General features: G+C 43.5%; 1 protein-coding gene across 1 annotated transcript in view; it reads right to left on the minus strand.

Annotated features, from left to right (window-relative positions):
• The window catches only part of pcsk2 (proprotein convertase subtilisin/kexin type 2), a 76,816-nt gene that overhangs the window by 49,537 nt on the left and 8,655 nt on the right, over nucleotides 1–18,624 (minus strand). Inside the window, exon 2 of the mRNA XM_068044298.1 lies at nucleotides 4,515–4,619. Within this exon, the coding sequence (XP_067900399.1) occupies nucleotides 4,515–4,619 (105 nt within the window). The remainder of the gene's footprint in view (nucleotides 1–4,514; nucleotides 4,620–18,624) is intronic.

Consider the following 18,624-nt stretch of genomic DNA (forward strand, 5'->3'; position numbering starts at 1 on the left):
TCTTTCTAATCAAGTACGCAGTCAGGTTTATCCTCAAGTACAAAACACCACAATTCAACTTATATCAGAGGAAGCTTTCAGAAAACAGATTGCGTATTTCATTTTTGTCTTTACCAATTCAATATAAACTATTTGCGGGCTGCAGCTTTATGACTTTGCTCCAGCCACTTAACTTCACTCTGGAGAGATTGAATCCTTTTGAGTTTCTCTCTCTTGTGAATTGAAGTATTGTAACAAGCATGGACAAAAGCTGTAGCACTGCAACATAATCATGAAAAAACTTCCAGAGCAAGAGTAAAGGCAATATTTTGTTTTTAATATACTCAGAGTTTTTCGGAATAAAATGAAAATCCACTCAATGAAGTACGTATGTTCCATATTCCTTGCTTCCTCCACTCCTTTATGTCCGCCAAATGATCCCTCAATAGTGATGATAGTTAGTTCCAGCACATCTGTGATGAGGAGGGAAGGATCAGCTGGAATTCTCAGCTTTTACTGAGTGAAGCCTCCTGAAAGTATCTGTATATTTGTCTGGAGGTCAGGTGAGGGCAAGATGGTTGTTGTCTGTAATAGTTGGTGGTCAGGTGACCTGCTGACATTCATTGTGAAGGCTCAAATACGAATATTGAACCTCTCAAGCAAATATTAAAGGACCGTAACCTCGCAAAGAGCCAATGTCTTCAGGAGAAGTGAGGGTATGGAGAGAATTGGCAATAGATAAACAATAAGTTGGACACTAATGAGCAGACTCAAGGTGCTGAAAGCTTATATCTTGACCTCACATGTATTTCACTTGAACATAGAATTTTTGAGGGAGTCTACTTCAGAAAAGTGTCAAGCCCTTTGTTGTGATTTGTGTTACAAGAATAATAACAAGATATGCATTTACATTTAATATCAGTGATATAAAGAAATGATGAAGAACACTCTTAATTGACTGTAAAGGTATTGTCATGTTTTAGGATTCCCGATCTTGTTTATCTTCACATTAAAGGATTTGGGACTGAGTCCTGCTTAAGTGTTCTGCTTTAAAAGAAAGACATTCTGCAGAGGCTTAAAATGCCATCGGCAAAGATATAGGAGATATCTATTCGAGTCACATCAACCAGTTGGTAGAGTGATATGACTTATGATTTGTTCAAAACTAAGACAATGAAAGACAACTGTCTTATCCCAGGAACATTAAGACGGAATGGCCTTTCTGCATTTTGAGAATAGGCGGAGATGTTTTCTTTAGACACACATGCCAAGGGGGCGGGGTGTGTGAGGCATCCATTTCAATGATAGGCCTACAGTTCAGTCACTGAACAGGCAGGAAATCAAAGGAATTGCTATTCCATTTGCAGAGAAAAAAGGGGCAAAGGAACACAAGGCAGAGCTTGGCCATTCATGAGCGTCACGTAAAGTGTAGTAGAAATGTGGAACTCTCTCCCACAAATAGCAATAGATGCTGTCATGAGTTTCTTTGTGTTGTCTTAAGCAACACAATGAGGTATGTGGATTCCAGTTCCTGAAGATCTCTAAAGGTTTATTAACAGCTAAACAAATACATATAATACAGAGCAATCTATATACAGAACCTTTGTCCGAGTGTTACAGTGCAGAGTGACTATGGCTTCTAGTCACATGACTACATCCTGGTACTTGGCTCATTAGCATACTGAGTTCTTAAAGGGACATCACCCTTAAAGCAATCATACAACAGATGCTAGCTCAATTAATCATTTGAAATTTGAGATTGATAGATTTTTGGTAGCCTAGGGTACTAAAGAATATGGAGTCAAGGCAGGTGAATGGAGTTAGAATACAGACCAGCCATGAACTCACTGAATAACAGAATAGGCTCGAGGGGCTGGATGGCCTCCTCCTGTTCCTATATACCTAGGGCCAATCAGTCAGATATGGGAAGAAGCCTGGTCTAGTGAGGGGAAGTTCCCTCATCTCAAGCCCAGAGCTGGTCAGGATCAATAATCTAACCAGGAAAAGTTAAGTGCACCGGCTAATAGGGTTAGTGTCGTTACTTTTCCTGTTTTTGCAGAGGTAATTGAATTAAGGTGAGATTTGATTGCATCTGTTGCCCTATACATTGAATTGCTGTCTACAAAATACAGCAGCTTAACAATTGATGTCTGGCCTCATCTCACTACGTGTTCCAATCTGAATTCAGAAGGGAGGTGCAGAAGGGTTACCAACTCCGATTGGACATATTCCTGGAGGTTTTATCACCTGACCTCTCACCTTCAACAGTCCTGCATCGCCAAAGAGTCTGTTTCTTCCCCCATTTCCAATATTTCTATAACTAATAAACAAAAATATTCAAAGAATATGGAAAAGAAACATTAGGCTGAATTTTGTAGATAAGGCAGAAATCCCACTGCTGAGGCCAAAAGTGTGAGGTGACCTGGCTTCAGCAGGCAGCCAGACCAGGGGAGGCATTTTGCCGGCAGCAGCCAATTAAGTGGCTTTCGCCGGAGCCGTCATCCAATTAAAAATGGCAGCCCGGCCCTAGGAGCTCTGGTCCAATCAGCGGTGGCCAGTGCTGAGGCTGCGGCTGCAGGGAGAGGGCGCCTCGATTGTGGGGCGCTCTCAAAAGGTAAGTACTGTTGTGGGAAGCCAGGGCCAGGTAGGCTCCAGTGATCGGGGGAGGGTCGTGTGTTAACGGTGGGAACTTAGTCGCAGCAACGGCCACTACCGCCAGGGGGCCCCTCTGTAGGCCATGGAGTGCCCATAAAGGAATGCCTCTCATTCTGGGACCCGTTGGGAGGCCACCAGGTTTCATTGGGCAATCTCTCCACATAGTGGCAGGCTGTTCTGATGTGGGCAAAATGGCTGCGGAGGCAGGAAGTGGACCTTAAGAGGTTCAACTGGCACCCAGCGGGGTCCAATATGATTGGCAGCTTAGCCTGTTTGATGACTTCACTGTCCCCTAGACGCCTAGGGATCCCTGTGATTTGGTGGCAGAATCAAACCAATGTCAGGAAAGGAGAAATCCACACCACAGAGACCACTAGATATTTGTGGACAGCTTTCTTCGAGGTCAGCGGTGAGTGCCATCACTTCATCCTCAGCACGGAATCCGGGCCATGACATCCAGTGCCGATCACAAGGGGGAATCATATTGCTTACACACTTAATGCAATCATATAATTGGATACTAGGCAGTACAGGCATAACTTTAAATGTAAGACTTTCAGATCACTTTCAGGGATGCCCAGCATTGCTGTACTCGAAGCAATATCTAAGGTAGACCAGAAACCCGTTAACAGTAACACATTTGCACAGAAAAGTGACGAATCTACAATTAGTTCCTGGTCCCAAAAGGTCACCATCAGCAGGAGTATGTGCAACATGGACCTGTTGGGCCGAATGGCCTGTTTCTATGCTGTAAATGCTATCTAATTCTATGTAAGATGAAATACTTTCTGTACTTTAATATTTTTTAATGATCTTGCTCACTTCAATTATTCCACGTGTTCATTTCCTTAGATGTACAGCTACAAAAAATATTATATTTCCAAATTGTACAGAAAATTACACGGAAACGTAAATCTCACATCATCATCTTTTACATGGGCATTTTTTTTTATCATAATGGCTGGTATTGGATACGAACAGGAGGAGGCCATTCAGCCCCTCTTCTGCCATTCAATTAGATCATGGTTGATCTGTACCTCAACACCATATACCTGGAACTGGAGAGAGCAAAAGGATTACCTAACCAAATGTTAGATCTCATTTACATTTCTTTACATATAGAAATGAGGAAAATGCAAATCATTCTTTGCATCCTCTTTTACCGCATATAAGATTTTTGTGTCCTTTTATTAATGGAAATAATGCAGGCATCTGTTCACAGACTTTATCTTGTAATACCTGAAAACTTCTCTCACATCCAAAAGATTGAACTGTATATTATATATAATACCCCATATTATTTTCATTGGCTAATACGAGTGAATAGGATGGCTCAATATGACAAGTCATGTGACAATATCAATGGTCGATTTCTAATTATTTGTCACATCAACACAGTTCTACTTATCTTCAATTTGTTGCTGTTTCTTCACGATGCATCCACCATTCAGCACATTATTCAGTATGCAAACAATTACGTTTAACACCCAAGATATGCTATAGAAAGCTGAATGTTATGCTTTCTCAACATTCAAATCACATCCTCACTGGCCTTTGCTGACAAGTTGATATCTATCCCACAGTGAAACTGCACAGACATAACAAAATGTCATTCCCTTAGCTCTGCATCTCCTATTGTAATGATGTGACCCAGTCTGGCAATAAATTCAGGGTTAACCATATCTGATGTAAATTACATTTGATAAAATTTGAATAAAATTAGAGAACAGTAATACACTTTAAATTATCAGGCTGTTTCAAAGGTTGCATTTTTCCTTTCTGAATTTCCATCCGGTAGATAGAACAGTTGTTTTAGCTGACCACGTTATGAATTGTTGCCTAGGTAACGGTTGCTGAAGGGTGGAGAAACATTAGCTTACCCTTGGGTCCTTTTCCAGATAAAGCTTATGTCGAACACTGCGTCTTCTTCTGGCCTTTGGAATACCACTATGAGTGAAATGATACAGTCCTTCTGCAAATGGGAGCTGCGGTAAAATAGAAAGTATTGAATGTGATGAAAATCTTGAGTGTTTTATATGGCACCTTCAGTCAGGAATAAATATTCACAAACACTTTCACGAGAGCCAATTTTAATCTAACTCTTTAGGGTGGAAAATGGACAGGATTGGTGCAATTGGTATTTTATACCCATCCAATTTTTCTGCACATTAAAGTCAATGAGTAATATCATGCAGGGTGTTAAACCAGCATTCCATCTGATGCCATGGGTTCCCCACCCAGCGAGTTAGCTTAAAATTGCCCCCTCAAACTCTTTGCTCTGCACTCAATGGGTTTTATGCATTAGCATCTTGCACCTCTAGAAAATATAGACTATTGCAGAATGATTTTCTATTATACTTGTAACCTGTTGATGAAGAATCTCCAAATAACTTATGCTATAGAATATCTTAGTCTTCCAGCAGTTAAGTGATTGATAAAGTTGTCCTTTCTTGCATTTATTTTGTCCTATGAGGAGAGATTGAGTAGTCTGAGTCTACATTAGAAAAACGAGAGGTGATCTAACTGAAACAATTGAAACATATATAATTCTTAAGGGGCTTGACAGGGTAGATGCTAAGAAAATATTTCCCCTGGCTGGGAAATCTAGAACACAGGATAAGGCAAAATTTCAACACTCAAAGGATTATGAGTTTTTAGAATTCTCTACCCAAGAGAACTCTGGACACTTGATCATTGGGTATATTAAAGACAGAAGTCAATAGATTTTTGGGTTCTAATAGAATTAAGGGACATCGGGCCATGATCTTGTTGAATGGCAGAGCAGGCTCGAAGGGCTGAATGGCCTATTCCTGCTCCTATTTCTTATGTCCTTATATTCTTACATATTATTTTTATTATAATTTATACATTGATTATATCAATCTTTCCAAGGCCTGCGGAAGATGGAATTCTTTGAGCAGTTGTCCTTCCATATTTAACTATTACAAATAGAGAATGCTCATATTTGAAAAAGATATGTAGAACATAAAAGAATGTAAAATACAGTCGAATGGTCGCAAGAGATATTTTTGGATCAGGCAACATATAAACTGCTCAAGGATCTTCTTTGAGGTTAATACCTCATATTGAAACCTCTTCATTGTACTGCTGTAGCATATATTTGTTCTATCCAAAACACCCCACCTCCAACACTCATATATCCCATCCTCGGCTCTGAAATGAATTTTTCCAGCTTTTCACAAGGGCATCTTAGCTTTACGTACAATTTGCTACAATTACAATGTGTAATTGCCACAATAAAGCAGACAAGAAGGTTGATCACATCTTTAATAATTCATCAAGTGCTTCTATTTGAATTGCTAACTCAGAACAGTGATTTAGTTTTGCAGTTGAGACTTGAAAAAAACTGAAGTGAGATTTTGTTGGGCATCTGCTTGAAAAAATTGGAAATTGATTCTGTTTAGCCCTCTAGTTGCACATATACTGAGCCCTTCCATTTTCTATTTTGGCAAAATCAGACTTTTATGTTATACTAAAAATACATACTTTTCTCAACGTTAAATTAAGGATGTTTTTTGCCAACTAACGTATCCCCATATTTGCAAAGGTTTACTGTTCGATGCCTTTAAACTAGGCCTTCAGTAGTTTTCACTCTCTCGGAAGTCTCTTTGCATCATTTGTTCTCTCCTGTATACAGCAATCATTTGTCATTATTTATTTCTAGTTAGTGGCTTGACATATATGAAAAGGGAATTGCTTATTCCCTTTAGCTAGCTCATTTCAGTTAATGGCTCATTTTCAGATTGACTGATGGTTCTCCACTTCTGTTCCCACTAGAAACCAACAGTGCAACACTGCAGGAAAACAGAGAAACATAGAAAATTTACAGCACAGAAGGAGGCCATTCAAGCATTTCCGGCTCTACCAGCCTTTCAGACAGTGAGTTTCAGATCCCCAGTATCCTCTGAGTGAAAACATTTCTCTTCAACTCCCCTCTAAACCTTCCATCAATTGCATTAAATCCATGCCCTCCAATTATTGACCTCTGCTAAGGGAAATAGGTCCTTCTCATTCACGCTATATAGTCCCTTCATACTTGTATACACTTGGACGAAGATACTTGGCCCTTCTTGACTGCCTTTAATTTACTTCCTAAACCCTTAAGCCCACCCCAAATTTGGGATTTGATTTTTATTTGTCCCACTTCCCTGCTCTCTCTCTAAACCAACGCCACATTACTATTTTCTTCCCACATCATTTTATGCTCTAAGTCCCGAACCCTTTTATTACTGAAATTGAATTAGCATTGGTCAGTACTTGTGGTACAGCATTCCAGATAACAACGCATGAAAAATCTAGCCCTTTATAAACTCAGTGGACCACTTTGGGCCATCTTTTTGGGTGGAAAGTGATGTCGTTTTGGAATTTGGAGCCTGAGTCAAATACACATCCCGAATTACAGGTCACATTCTGGTGGATCAGGGTCCTGGCAGTAGATCTGACTGCCCTCTGAACGTTGCCTGCATGACTTACCAAACCAGGAAAAGATTGTGTTAACAGGCTTTGGCTGTCCACAAATTCTATCTGAAACATCAGCTTTTACTGGGACCATTAGAAAGAAAACCTTTTCTCAGCTGTGCTGCTAAGAAAGAGTTCAACAAACTGCCTTTCAATAATTTCAGGCAGGAGAGTTCTTTTTCTTTCTTAATCTTCTGTCATTGTGGGCGTACCATGGCTATTCCCATTAACCCTTATGATGGAGGTATACAAGTGCAGGAGGAAGCAAAGATGAGCAAGACACATCAAAAGAAAAGACTTGCATTTCTGTAGCACCTTTCACAACCACCAGACCTCTCAAAGCGCTTTACCACCAATGAATTACGTTTGAAGTGTAGTAACTGTCACTATGTAGGAAACACGGCAGTCAATTTTCACACAGCAAGCTCCTACAAACAGCAATGTGATAATGACCAGATAATCTGTTTGGCTGCTGTTGACTGAGGGATAAACATTAGCCTGGACACCAGGGAGAACTCCTCTGCTCTTCTTTGAAATAGTGCCATGGGATCTATTACATCCATCGGAGAGGGCAGACGGGGCCTTGGTTTATCGTCTCATCTGAAAGACTGCACCTCTAACAGTGGAAGAGGCAAGGAAGGAACTTTGCATTCCATTGTAAAATGGCTTTCAAACATAAAATCCAAAGAATAAAGATATTTTGGACTTCACATCACACTGTGGTTTTATTGAGCACATATATATTTACAATATGTGATTTTTGTTAATACTGTGCTGACCCTGATGGCTCTTTGTGCTAAGGGACAGTGGGCAATCCTGACGGCATTAGGTACAACATGGATACCCCAAGAGATGGTGCCCCACAACTCTCAGAAGCAGCATTACATCATGCTCTTGAAATGGTCCTCTACAGTTAAAAGGCCAGTCTTCAATGTTGAATGCACTGACTATAACGTCAGGGGAGCAAAGATGCACAGATTCTTGCTGCCTTTGTTGCCGCAGTTAGCACTGCATCATGTCAAATCCTTCTCAGATATTGGCATGGAGAATGGCATTGGACTCCATTGTGATACCTGCCTCAGCTCCACTGGGATGCCTCCAAGTGACTCTGACACTGATTTTGAAACTTTCTTTTTAGAACGGAACCCCAGAGAATTGAGTCCACAAGCTTAGGAGCCAGGGAATGACTTCTGCAGAACCTCCTATCACCAATAGCTATTCTCTTGTGGCTTTGTGCTGCCAGCCATTACACACACATTGCAGACAGCTCAAACAAACTTGCAGCTGCCATTTTCCCTTCTACATCTCCATCCTCAACAGGTCTGGCGATATGGCTGCCCAAGATCTCCAAGGCTTCTTCTTCGTGAAGGGTCAGAGGTCAGTTTTGGGAGGAATCACCACCCCTGACCTGAGATTCCCCAGTGTCTATGGAGCACCTGCTCCTTGAGAAAGAAGACATTAGCATTGCAATGAAGACTGGGCGGAGTCTTTTGTTACAACAGTTTGACAGAGTGACTGGGAGTTTCCACTCGATTGCACTGGATTTTTCAATGCAAATCATTCTTAGGCATAAAAGATCCCCAAATTTTATGCACAAATTGCATTCAGCGCAAATTGAGTTTCCCTAATCTTTAGTGCTAGTTTTAAATTCATCGTGCTGGAATCAGGCCCCGCCTACAAAACCGGCCACGCCCTCAGGGTGAATTAATCACTACTCAGAGTTTCCATGAATTCAAGAAGGCTCCAAAAATTAAGCTGGATTTTTTTGGTTGCAAGGGCATGGGTAAATCTATTTTCAAAGGTTTTGAATGTAGTTTTTTTTAATTTAGTAAGAAACTGACTACTCTACACCAATATAACAAGGAAATAGTTTTGTATTTTTTTAAAAGTCATTTTTAGTAATTTAAAATTGGGTTACGCACAGTTGATGGGTTGGCACTGTGATTTAAAAGCTTATTTTTTAGGATAAACCCATTTTCAGCCGTATTAATAAAAATGCACCAAACTCAGATATCGCAAGGGCTATTTTTTAAAAAGCAACATGTTTCGCTCTGAAATTACATTGTTAAACGCTGCCTGATTGCGTGGGTTCGTGGCTGGTTTTACATTTGGTGGCAAGCAAACTAATTTGAGCGAAAACACTTTCAAACCGGGCGCAATTTTGGCCACAATTTGCGGCAGAATCACCAGTTGTGCCCAAAGCGGGAACTCTAACTCATATGGTTTTAAAAAGGACTAGAAAGTGAAAAAGGGTAGACTTGGAGAATTAGGTGGGAAGGACTTACTTTGTTAGTATTGCTGAGAGTATTTGGGAGCAGGAAGACAGTCAAAAAAAGGTCACTTTTTAAAAAATTCATTCATGGGATGTGGGTGTGCTAATAAGCTTTCTCCCCCTTGCTTATCAAGAATCTATCTACCTCAGCCTTAAAAATATTCAAATACTCTGTTTCCACTGCCTTTTGAGGAAGTGAGTTCCAAAGACTCATGACCCTCTGCGAGAAAAGATTTCTCCTCATCTCTGTCTTAAATGTTTTAAACAGTGATCCCTAATTCTAGATTATCCCACAAGAGGAAACATCCTTTCCAAATCCAACCTGTCAAGACCCCTCAGGATCTTATATGTTTCAATCAAGTCGCCTCTTACTCTTCTAAACTCTTCTAAACAGCCTAGCCTGTCCAACCTTTCCTCATAAGCCAACCCATCCATTCCAGGTATTAGCCTTATTTATTAGTATTGACCTTCTCTGAAGTGCTTCCAACACATTTACATCCTTCCTTAAATAAGGAGACCAATACTGTACACAGTACCCCCTCCTCCCACCGGCATCCTCCTACCCCTGTGTAGGGGCCCTAACAACCCCACTGCCTTGTGGGCATCTCGGGAGAGACCAAGGCTAAGGGAGTAAACCCTAACAGAAAATCCGGAGCGGAATCCCGTAGGCGGTCATGTGTCACCTTTGGCATGTTTCCGGCAGTTCCTGCAGCCATACCGGTGCCAAACGTCGTGCTCTGCATTCCTTTGGACCCCACCAGAAAGGCCGAGAGGGGGGTTTTGACGCTTGGGCAACTCTCAACCTCCATACATTTGCCCAGGCATGCGCCATGGAGAGGTGACTCCATAGTCGCCTCACAGCGACCGAAACAACACGGAAGGCAGCAGTTACGGGTTATAAGTCCAGAATATTGGCCTTTATAGCCACTCCAGGCGCTGCTCCACAAACCACTGACCACCTCCAGGCGCTTACCCATTGTCTCTCGAGACAAGGAGGCCAAAGAAGAAGAAGAGCTAGGCCACCATTTATTGCCCATCCCTAATTACCCTTAAGAAGGTGATGGTGAACCGCTGCAGTCCATGTGGAATAGGTACATCCACAGTGCTGCTAGGAAGGGAGTTCCAGGATTTTGACCCAGCGACAGTGAAGGAACAGCGATATAGTTCCAAGTCAGGATGGTGTGTGACTTGAAGGGGAACTTGCAGGTGGTGGTGTTCCCATGCATCTGCTACCCTTGTCCTTCTAGGTGGTAGAGGTCACAGGTTTGGAAGATGCTGTCTAAGGAGCCTTGGTGCACTGCTGCAGTTTACTCATACAGGAGACAAAAAAGCAAAAAGTCTTTAAGAAAATTGAAAGACTGTCAAGATGGATGTATAAGAAAGGTAAAGTATATGAAATGTTCAGAAAGGTTTATGCAAAACACAGAAGTAAAAATACTGGCAAATACATATATGGAGGCAGAAAATGTAAGAGGAAATTTTAAAAATTGAAATAAATGAAGGAAATAAAGAATAAAATTGAACGGTACTCATCTTTTGCAATTTTATTTCATAGAAGCATAGAGTGGTACAACACAGAAGGAGGCCATTCAGCCCATTGTGCCTGTGCTGGCTTTTTGGTAGAGCTATCAAACTCCTCCCACTTCCCGTTCGTTCCCCGTTGCTCTGTAAATGTTTCCCCTTCAAGTATTTATCCAATTATCTTTTAAATGTTACTACTGAATCTGCTTCCACCGCCCTTTCAGATAGTGCATTCCAGATCACAACAACTCACTGCAAATTTTAAAATGTTGCCTCTGGTTCTTCTGCCAATCACCTTAAATCTGTGTCCTCCAGTTACCAACACAGGATGTTGATGGTGGGGGATTCTGTGATGGTAATGCCATTGAACATCAAGGGGAGATGGTGAGATTCTCTTTTGTTGGAGATGGTCATTGCCTGGCACTTGTGTGGCCTGAATGTTACTTGGGCACTAGGGAATGAAGGATTTGGGGATAGAGTGGGAAAGTGGAGTTGATGTAGAAGTTTGGCCACGATCTTTTTGAATGGGAGAGCAGGCTCGAGGGGCCGAATGGCCTGCACCTGCTCCCATTTTTTTCCATATCCATGCACCCTTCTTCTAGACCCCTCAATCACGAGAATTAATCTGTTTCTATTTACTCTGTCGCATCCCCTAATAATCTCAAAAAATTGTATCAAACCACCCTTTAATTTCTAACCTCTTTATTTACTCAAAGCAGTCTGAAACCTCAGGTAGCTTTTTTTTTTGAAAATTTATCCTGCAGTCTTTTAATCTCCTTCACAGAAATGTTCCATTGGTAATCTATAGACTTATGTCGATTTCTCTTTCCACCTCCTCTCAGCTTTCTCACTCCTTCCTAACAGTTGATTTTAAAATGTAGATGTAGATATTTATAATGCCAATGAGTCATGGACATAAATTTTGGACCAGAATTGCCATAACTTATTTTAATACTTTAATTGCAAAGCATTATCTGAGACAGTTCTGAGGACTGAGTGGAGTAGCAAATTACTAGCAACTCCTACACCTGAATAAATTATTCAAATACAAAATGCAAATTCAACTGTGTGCACCCTCACTTAGAAATGTACATGTTTATGAAGCAAAGCCAGAAAATGCTGGAAACACACAGATCAGTCAGTAACTGTGAAGAGAACAAGAAAGGTTAACTTTTTCAATGCAAACCATTCACCAAAACTGAAAAAGAGATAGAGAAGTGTACTATTAAATGAGAGAGAGGGAAAAGATGGTGTACCTGGAGGTCAGGTCTATGAGACCAATAACAATTACATCCTCCGCACCACTGTCCAGGGCCTCAAACACTCCTTCATTGTTGGACAATAACTTACATGTGTTTTTTCTAATGAAAGTATACGGTAGTCATTACTCATGGTATGGTCTCCTCTCGGGGGAAGGAATGCAGTTTAGGTGACTATTTTGCCTCTCCTCTGCCCACAAGTACAACGCCATGATGCCTGTGCCTCACCACCTTAGCTTTCCCTCCCTTTCTTACTCTGACCTCTCTTCCCATTGGCCTTGTACACGATTCCAACAAAGCTTAACACAAGCATCCAGAATAGTTCTATTTATTCTCTCAACAACTGTTGTCTGAACAGCTGGCCGGAATTTTTCAGCAGTGGCTACCGTCACGCCATCGGGGCCGAAAGCAGGAGCTGACTCTACAGCCAATTAAGGATAGCAGCCCGCACCCCGCCAACCCCCAAGAACTGCTGGACCAATCAGAAGGCCATCATCTCAGCAGTCTCAGCAACGCCAAAGCCAGCGGTGGCCATTGCTGGGGCTGCACCTGCAGAATGAGGGCGCATCGATGGCCGGGCGCCCTTGAGGAAAGGTAAGTGTTGTCTGGCGCTGCTGGGGCCAGGCAGGCAGATCCAAGAGGGTGGGTGGTCACTGAGTGCAGGCAGCGCTGTTGACACTGGAGCGTTCGTTGCCACTGGTGGGGCCTCTCCATAGGCCATGGAGCCCACTTGGAGACTGCCAGGTTTTACCTGGTGGTCTCTCCACATGGCAGTGGACCATCCCGACGCAGGCAAAATGCGTCTTAAGTGGCTCAATTGGGCTCCCGGTGGGCGGCTAATCTGCCACCTTTCCCACCACTGGCAAAATGGCATGGCAGCAGGAGGATGTCACACATCCCCGCATCCCACCACCCCCACCCCACCCCCACGCCTTCCCGCACCGTTTTGGCAAAGTTCCCACCTCCCAGTCTGTCCGCAAAGGGCTGATAAAATTCCGCCCACTGTGTCTTTCTAGCAGTCTCCCCAGTCTTGCAGAGGCAGGTTTGAAGGAGGGACCTGGAGAAAGCCCTGCTGCATTCCTGCCTCCCAGCAATCGTACAGAAGGCGGGCAGCCAATAACGATCAATTAAGGGCCTAATGATGGTATCAGGAAGGACTCCACCAGGGGCAGACCTCTGCTGAGCACAGTGTTCAGCAGCTCCATGGAGGCTGTCTCCCCAGCAGGCTGGATAGCCACCACAGCCAGAGACTCCATGTCCCAATGACAGGGCCACAGGTATAAAAGGCCGCACCCATGGCCCATGTGAATCCTCTGGAGAGGTTTCCCTTTTGCCCTGATGGGCGTAACGGCTCCAGCCCTCTTTATTGTTTTAGGTTTTGTGCATGCTTCTGGGGTGCCTACATTTTGAGGTGCCCTCACATTCTCCTTTCTGCCTGAGTAGCGCCCACCTCTCCCGGTGGGGTTGCTGGCCCTCCAAAGCTGCGGGCCCTCCGAATGGACCTGCAGCCTCAGGAACCCGCCCGCCATCCTTAATGGGACAACAAGCGCAGAGGCAGCCAATTAGGAGGCCGCCTCTCAGAGGATCGCGCCGGAGCGCACGCTGCGGATGCGTGTGGAACCGGGATTTGGAAATGGTCCCAACTCCTGAAAATAAACTATCACAGAAGATTCTGCCCTCTGTTTCTGTTTCAGATTTCCATCATCTGCAATATTTATCCATGCTTCCTTTTTAAACTTTAAAACTGCTTCTCAGAGGCAGCCTGGGAACTGACAGCTTGTACAGCATTTTCACAATCAGAAATGACATCCCAACTGGGGAATAAAGGTCAACACTCAAAAACACTGTGTAGGATGGACTTCTCACTTATGGTATAAATAGAGAGGAATCTCAATCTTACTGGTGACATTTCCATATTTTACATTCAATATCAGCCTCCGTTCAGTCCGCAAGCATGACCCTGTGCTTCTGGTCACTTGCCATTTTTATTTTATTTTTTTTTTATTTCCAAAATATACTTTATTCATAAAAATCTGTAAAAATTACATTGCCAAACAGTTTGCAAACAGCACCAAAAAATACAAACATTGCAAGGGAGATCAGTTTCCTTCAATACTGTCATGAGTTTCTTCCCAACCCTTCCGTTTCACAATTGTCATGTCAATTACAGTTTTACATTTACAGCAATTGAGAATATTAACGAAACAGTTCGAGGGGTTTCCCATGGATCCAGCCCCTCAGTCCAGCTTGGTGGGGGAACCTTACACTGTGGTCTTTCCCCATTGAGCCTTTGCTGCGGCTGCCCCAAGCTTTAGTGCGTCCCTCAGCACGTAGTCCTGGACCTTGGAATGTGCCAGTCTGCAACATTCGGTGGTGGACAACTCTTTGCGCTGGAAGATCAGCAAGTTTCGGGCAGACCAAAGGGCGTCTTTCACCGAATTGATGGTCCTCCAGCAGCAGTTGATGTTTGTCTCGGTGTGCGTCCCTGGGAACAGCCCGTAGAGCACAGACTCCTGTGTTACAGAGCTGCTTGGGATGAACCTTGACAAAAACCACTGCATCTCTTTCCACACCTGCTTTGCAAAGGCACATTCCAGGAGGAGGTGGGCGACCGTCTCTTCCCCACCACAGCCAACGCGGGGGCACTGTGCGGAGGGGGCGAGACTTCGGGTGTGCATGAAGGATCTGACGGGGAGGGCCCTTCTCACCACCAGCCAAGCTACGTCTTGGTGCTTGTTTGAAAGTTCTGGTGATGAGGCATTCCGCCAAATGACTTTGACGGTCTGCTCGGGGAACCATCCGACAGGATCCACCGTTTCCTTTTCCCGTAGGGCCTTGAGGACATTCCGTGCAGACCACTGCCTGATGGACCGGTGGTCAAAGGTGTTTTTCCGCAGAAACTGCTCCACGAAGGATAGGTGGTACGGCGCCGCCCAACTGCACGGTGCGTTCCGCGGCAATGTGACCAGGCCTATCCTTCGCAACACCGGGGACAGATAGAACCTCAGCACGTAGTGACACTTGGAGTTTGCGTACTGGGGATCTACACATAGCTTGATGCAGCCGCACACGAAGGTGGTCATCAGGATGAGGGCCACGTTGGGTACATTTTTCCCGCCCATGTCCAGAGATTTGAACATCGTGTCCCTCCGGACCCGGTCCATTTTAGATCCCCAGACGAAGCGGAAAATGGCTCGGGTGACTGCCACGGCGCAGGAGTGGGGTATGGGCCAGACCTGCGCCACGTAGAGCAACAACGTGAGCGCCTCGCACCTGATGACCAGGTTCTTACCCACAATGGAGAGAGATCGCTGCCCCCACATGCCCAACTTTTGTCGTACCTTGGCTACTCGCTCCTCCCATGTTTTGGTGCACGCCCCGGCACTTCCGAACTATATCCCCAGCACCTTCAGGTAATCTGACCTGACGGTGAAGGGGACAAAGGATCGGTCAGCCCAGTTCCCAAAGAACATGGCCTCGCTCTTGCCGTGGTTAACTTTGGCTCCCGAGGCCAGTTCGAACTGGTCGCAGATGCTCATCAGTCTGCGCACGGACAGCGGATCCGAGCAGAAGACGGCGACGTCATCCATGTACAGGGAGGTTTTGACCTGAGTGCCTCCGCTGCCTGGGATTGTCACCCCTCTTATGCTCGCATCCTTCCTAATAGACTCAGCAAAGGGTTCAATACAGCAAACAAACAAGACCGGGGAAAGAGGACAGCCCTGTCTGACTCCAGATTTGATCGGGAAACTTTCAGATTCCCACCCGTTGATTGAGACTGCGCTACTGATGTTTGTGTAGAGCAGTTGGATCCAATTGCAGATTCCCTCCCCAAACCCCATTTTGGAAAGCACGTCCATCATGTAGGTGTGCGATATCCTGTCAAAAGCCTTCTCCTGGTCCAGGCTGATGAGGCAGGTGTCCACCCTCCTGTCCCGTACGTAGGCGATCGTATCCCTGAGTAGCGCGAGGCTATCAGAGATCTTCCTGTCGGGTACAGTACAGGTCTGATCGGGGTGAATCACCAGCTCCAGAGCAGACTTGACTCGACTGGCTATGACTTTGGACAGAATCTTGTAATCAACATTAAGCAGTGAGATGGGCCGCCAATTTCTGATTTCTACCCTCTCCCCCTTCTGCTTGTAAATGAGGGTGATGATGCCTTTTCTCATGGATTCTGACATGCTACAGCCACTTGCCATTTTTATTGTCTATCCCACCCTGACCTCTGTCCTTGACCTCCTACACTATTCCAATGCAGCTCAACACAAGCTTGAGGAACAGCAGCTCACATTTAGATAAGGCATTTTGCAAACTTTTGGACCCAACATTAATTTTGATAATTTCAGATCATAACCAATGCTTTTCAGACAGAAATTGCAGATAATGATTTTGCTGTTGTCATTTACGCCTCTTCTGGATCAATCTTTTGTTTCTTTACTTGTCCCATTACCATCCCCTTTTTGCCTTGTGCCATCATCCCTTTGGTCATTTAATCTCTCCTGACTTCCAACCAATCGCAAACTTTCCCTTTTGTTCTCTTGCCCCCACTTTCCCTGCTTCTATAATTGCTGAAAACTGGTTACATGTCTAACATTTTCCAGCTCGGATGGACGCTCATTGACCTGAAATATTAACTCTGTTTCTATCTCCACAGGTTCTGTCTGACCTGCTGAGCATTGTCTGTTTTTATTCCAGGTTTACAGAGTCTGCATGATTTTGTTTGTTGCCACATGCTGAATTTACATATTCCAATATTGCACTCATTTCAGACCCAGGCTCCTAACTGTGTTGGCCCTATTCAGAGCTTGCTCAATCTGGCTTCTCCAGGTCTTCAGCAGCCCAACCAACAGTTCTTAAAGAGACCGTTGGACTTCACTCAGTTAAAGGGCTAAATACTTGAGTGTTTTTGTATTTTGAGGATTCGTGAGGAACAGGTGTGCACCTCCTGGCTCCACAAAACAATTGCCGCCCACAACCGACCCAGCCTCACCAGCAGCCTATTCCCCACTCCACCCCGCACCCCCCCCCACTTCCATCCCAATCACTTCCCCACTCCTTGATAAGTAATGGGACAGAATTAGTTAACAATCTGATTGTGAGGGAAGATATTGCAAGTAGTCACTATATTCTTAGTGAATTTGATATTATATTTGAGAGGGAGAGTCACAAATCAACATTTTTAATTTAGATGAGGCAGTCTTTGAAAAGATAAGAAATGAATGGGGCTGAATTGTTAATTGGAAATATATAGAAGGATAGTGGGAAATATTGAAAGGAGTGTTTGGTACAATACAAAGCCAGTACACACTCCTGAAAGGCAATGCCTCCATTTGTGTAGTTAAACCAATCATGGTCAACAAATGAGGTAAGAAACTGTATCAATTTAAAAGAAAAAGACTTACAAAAATACGTGAAAGTGGAAATCCAGCAGATTGGGAGATTTATAAAAAAAACAAAGATAGAAAAAAAGTAATGAGGTGGGAAAATTGAATTTGAGAAAACTATCCCACACTAACAGCAGAAATTTATATAAATATACTATGTAAAAGAGTGTGGTGAGTGGTAATACAGGCCCATTAAAGACAAGATCATAATGGGTGATAAGCAAACAGCAGATGTTAAATGAGTACTTTGTATCACTTTTTACGATGGGCAACAGGGGAAAATAACTGACAAAATACAAAAAAGCTTAATAAGTGGAGGAACTTGGACGATTTAAGCTTAAAAAAAGGTAACGGAGAAAATAATGGGACTTAGGGTAGCTAAACCTCCAGGACCAGATAGTTTCCATGCCAGGGTATTAACAAAACTAGGTGAGGAAATTGCCTGTGCATTAGTCATAATTTTCCAAAGATCTCTAGATTCAGGAGTTGTGTCTTTGGATTTGAAAACTGCAAATGTCACTCCATTCTTTCAGAAAGGAGAGAGAAAGTAGGTAACTAAAAAGCTGGGGATGTTGTTGGAATCTATCATCAGAGACAATGTGACTGCACACGTGGACGACTATGAGCTGATCAAAGAAAGTCAGCATGAATTTGTGGTCTGACAATGTAGTGAATGTTTTGAGGTGACCACTATCCAGCTGGATAGGGAGTGTTATTGGCTTTTATTTATGTGGACTTCTAGAAGGTATTTGATTAGGTTGCACATGAGAGATTATTAGAAAAATTGAGAGGTCACTGAATTGGAGGTATCCTTGTGGTATGGTTTGAGTGGGAGGTAGCAGACAGACAACAGGGAGGAAGGGAGTGTTCTCTGATTGGTGAGATATAACAAGTATGTACTGGCGAATTCAGCTTTTCACCATGTATACCAATGACTTGGATGAAGGAACCTGCAAACCTGGATATAAACTCTAAGTTAAGAGACACAATAAGGTGTGGAGATTGAAGCAGCAAGTTAAAAAAAAGATATTAAGTGAACGGACAATACTTTGGCAGATGGAGTTCAATATGG

This window comes from Heterodontus francisci, chromosome 13 (genome assembly GCF_036365525.1).
Source record: "Heterodontus francisci isolate sHetFra1 chromosome 13, sHetFra1.hap1, whole genome shotgun sequence".
Lineage (NCBI taxonomy): Eukaryota > Metazoa > Chordata > Chondrichthyes > Heterodontiformes > Heterodontidae > Heterodontus > Heterodontus francisci.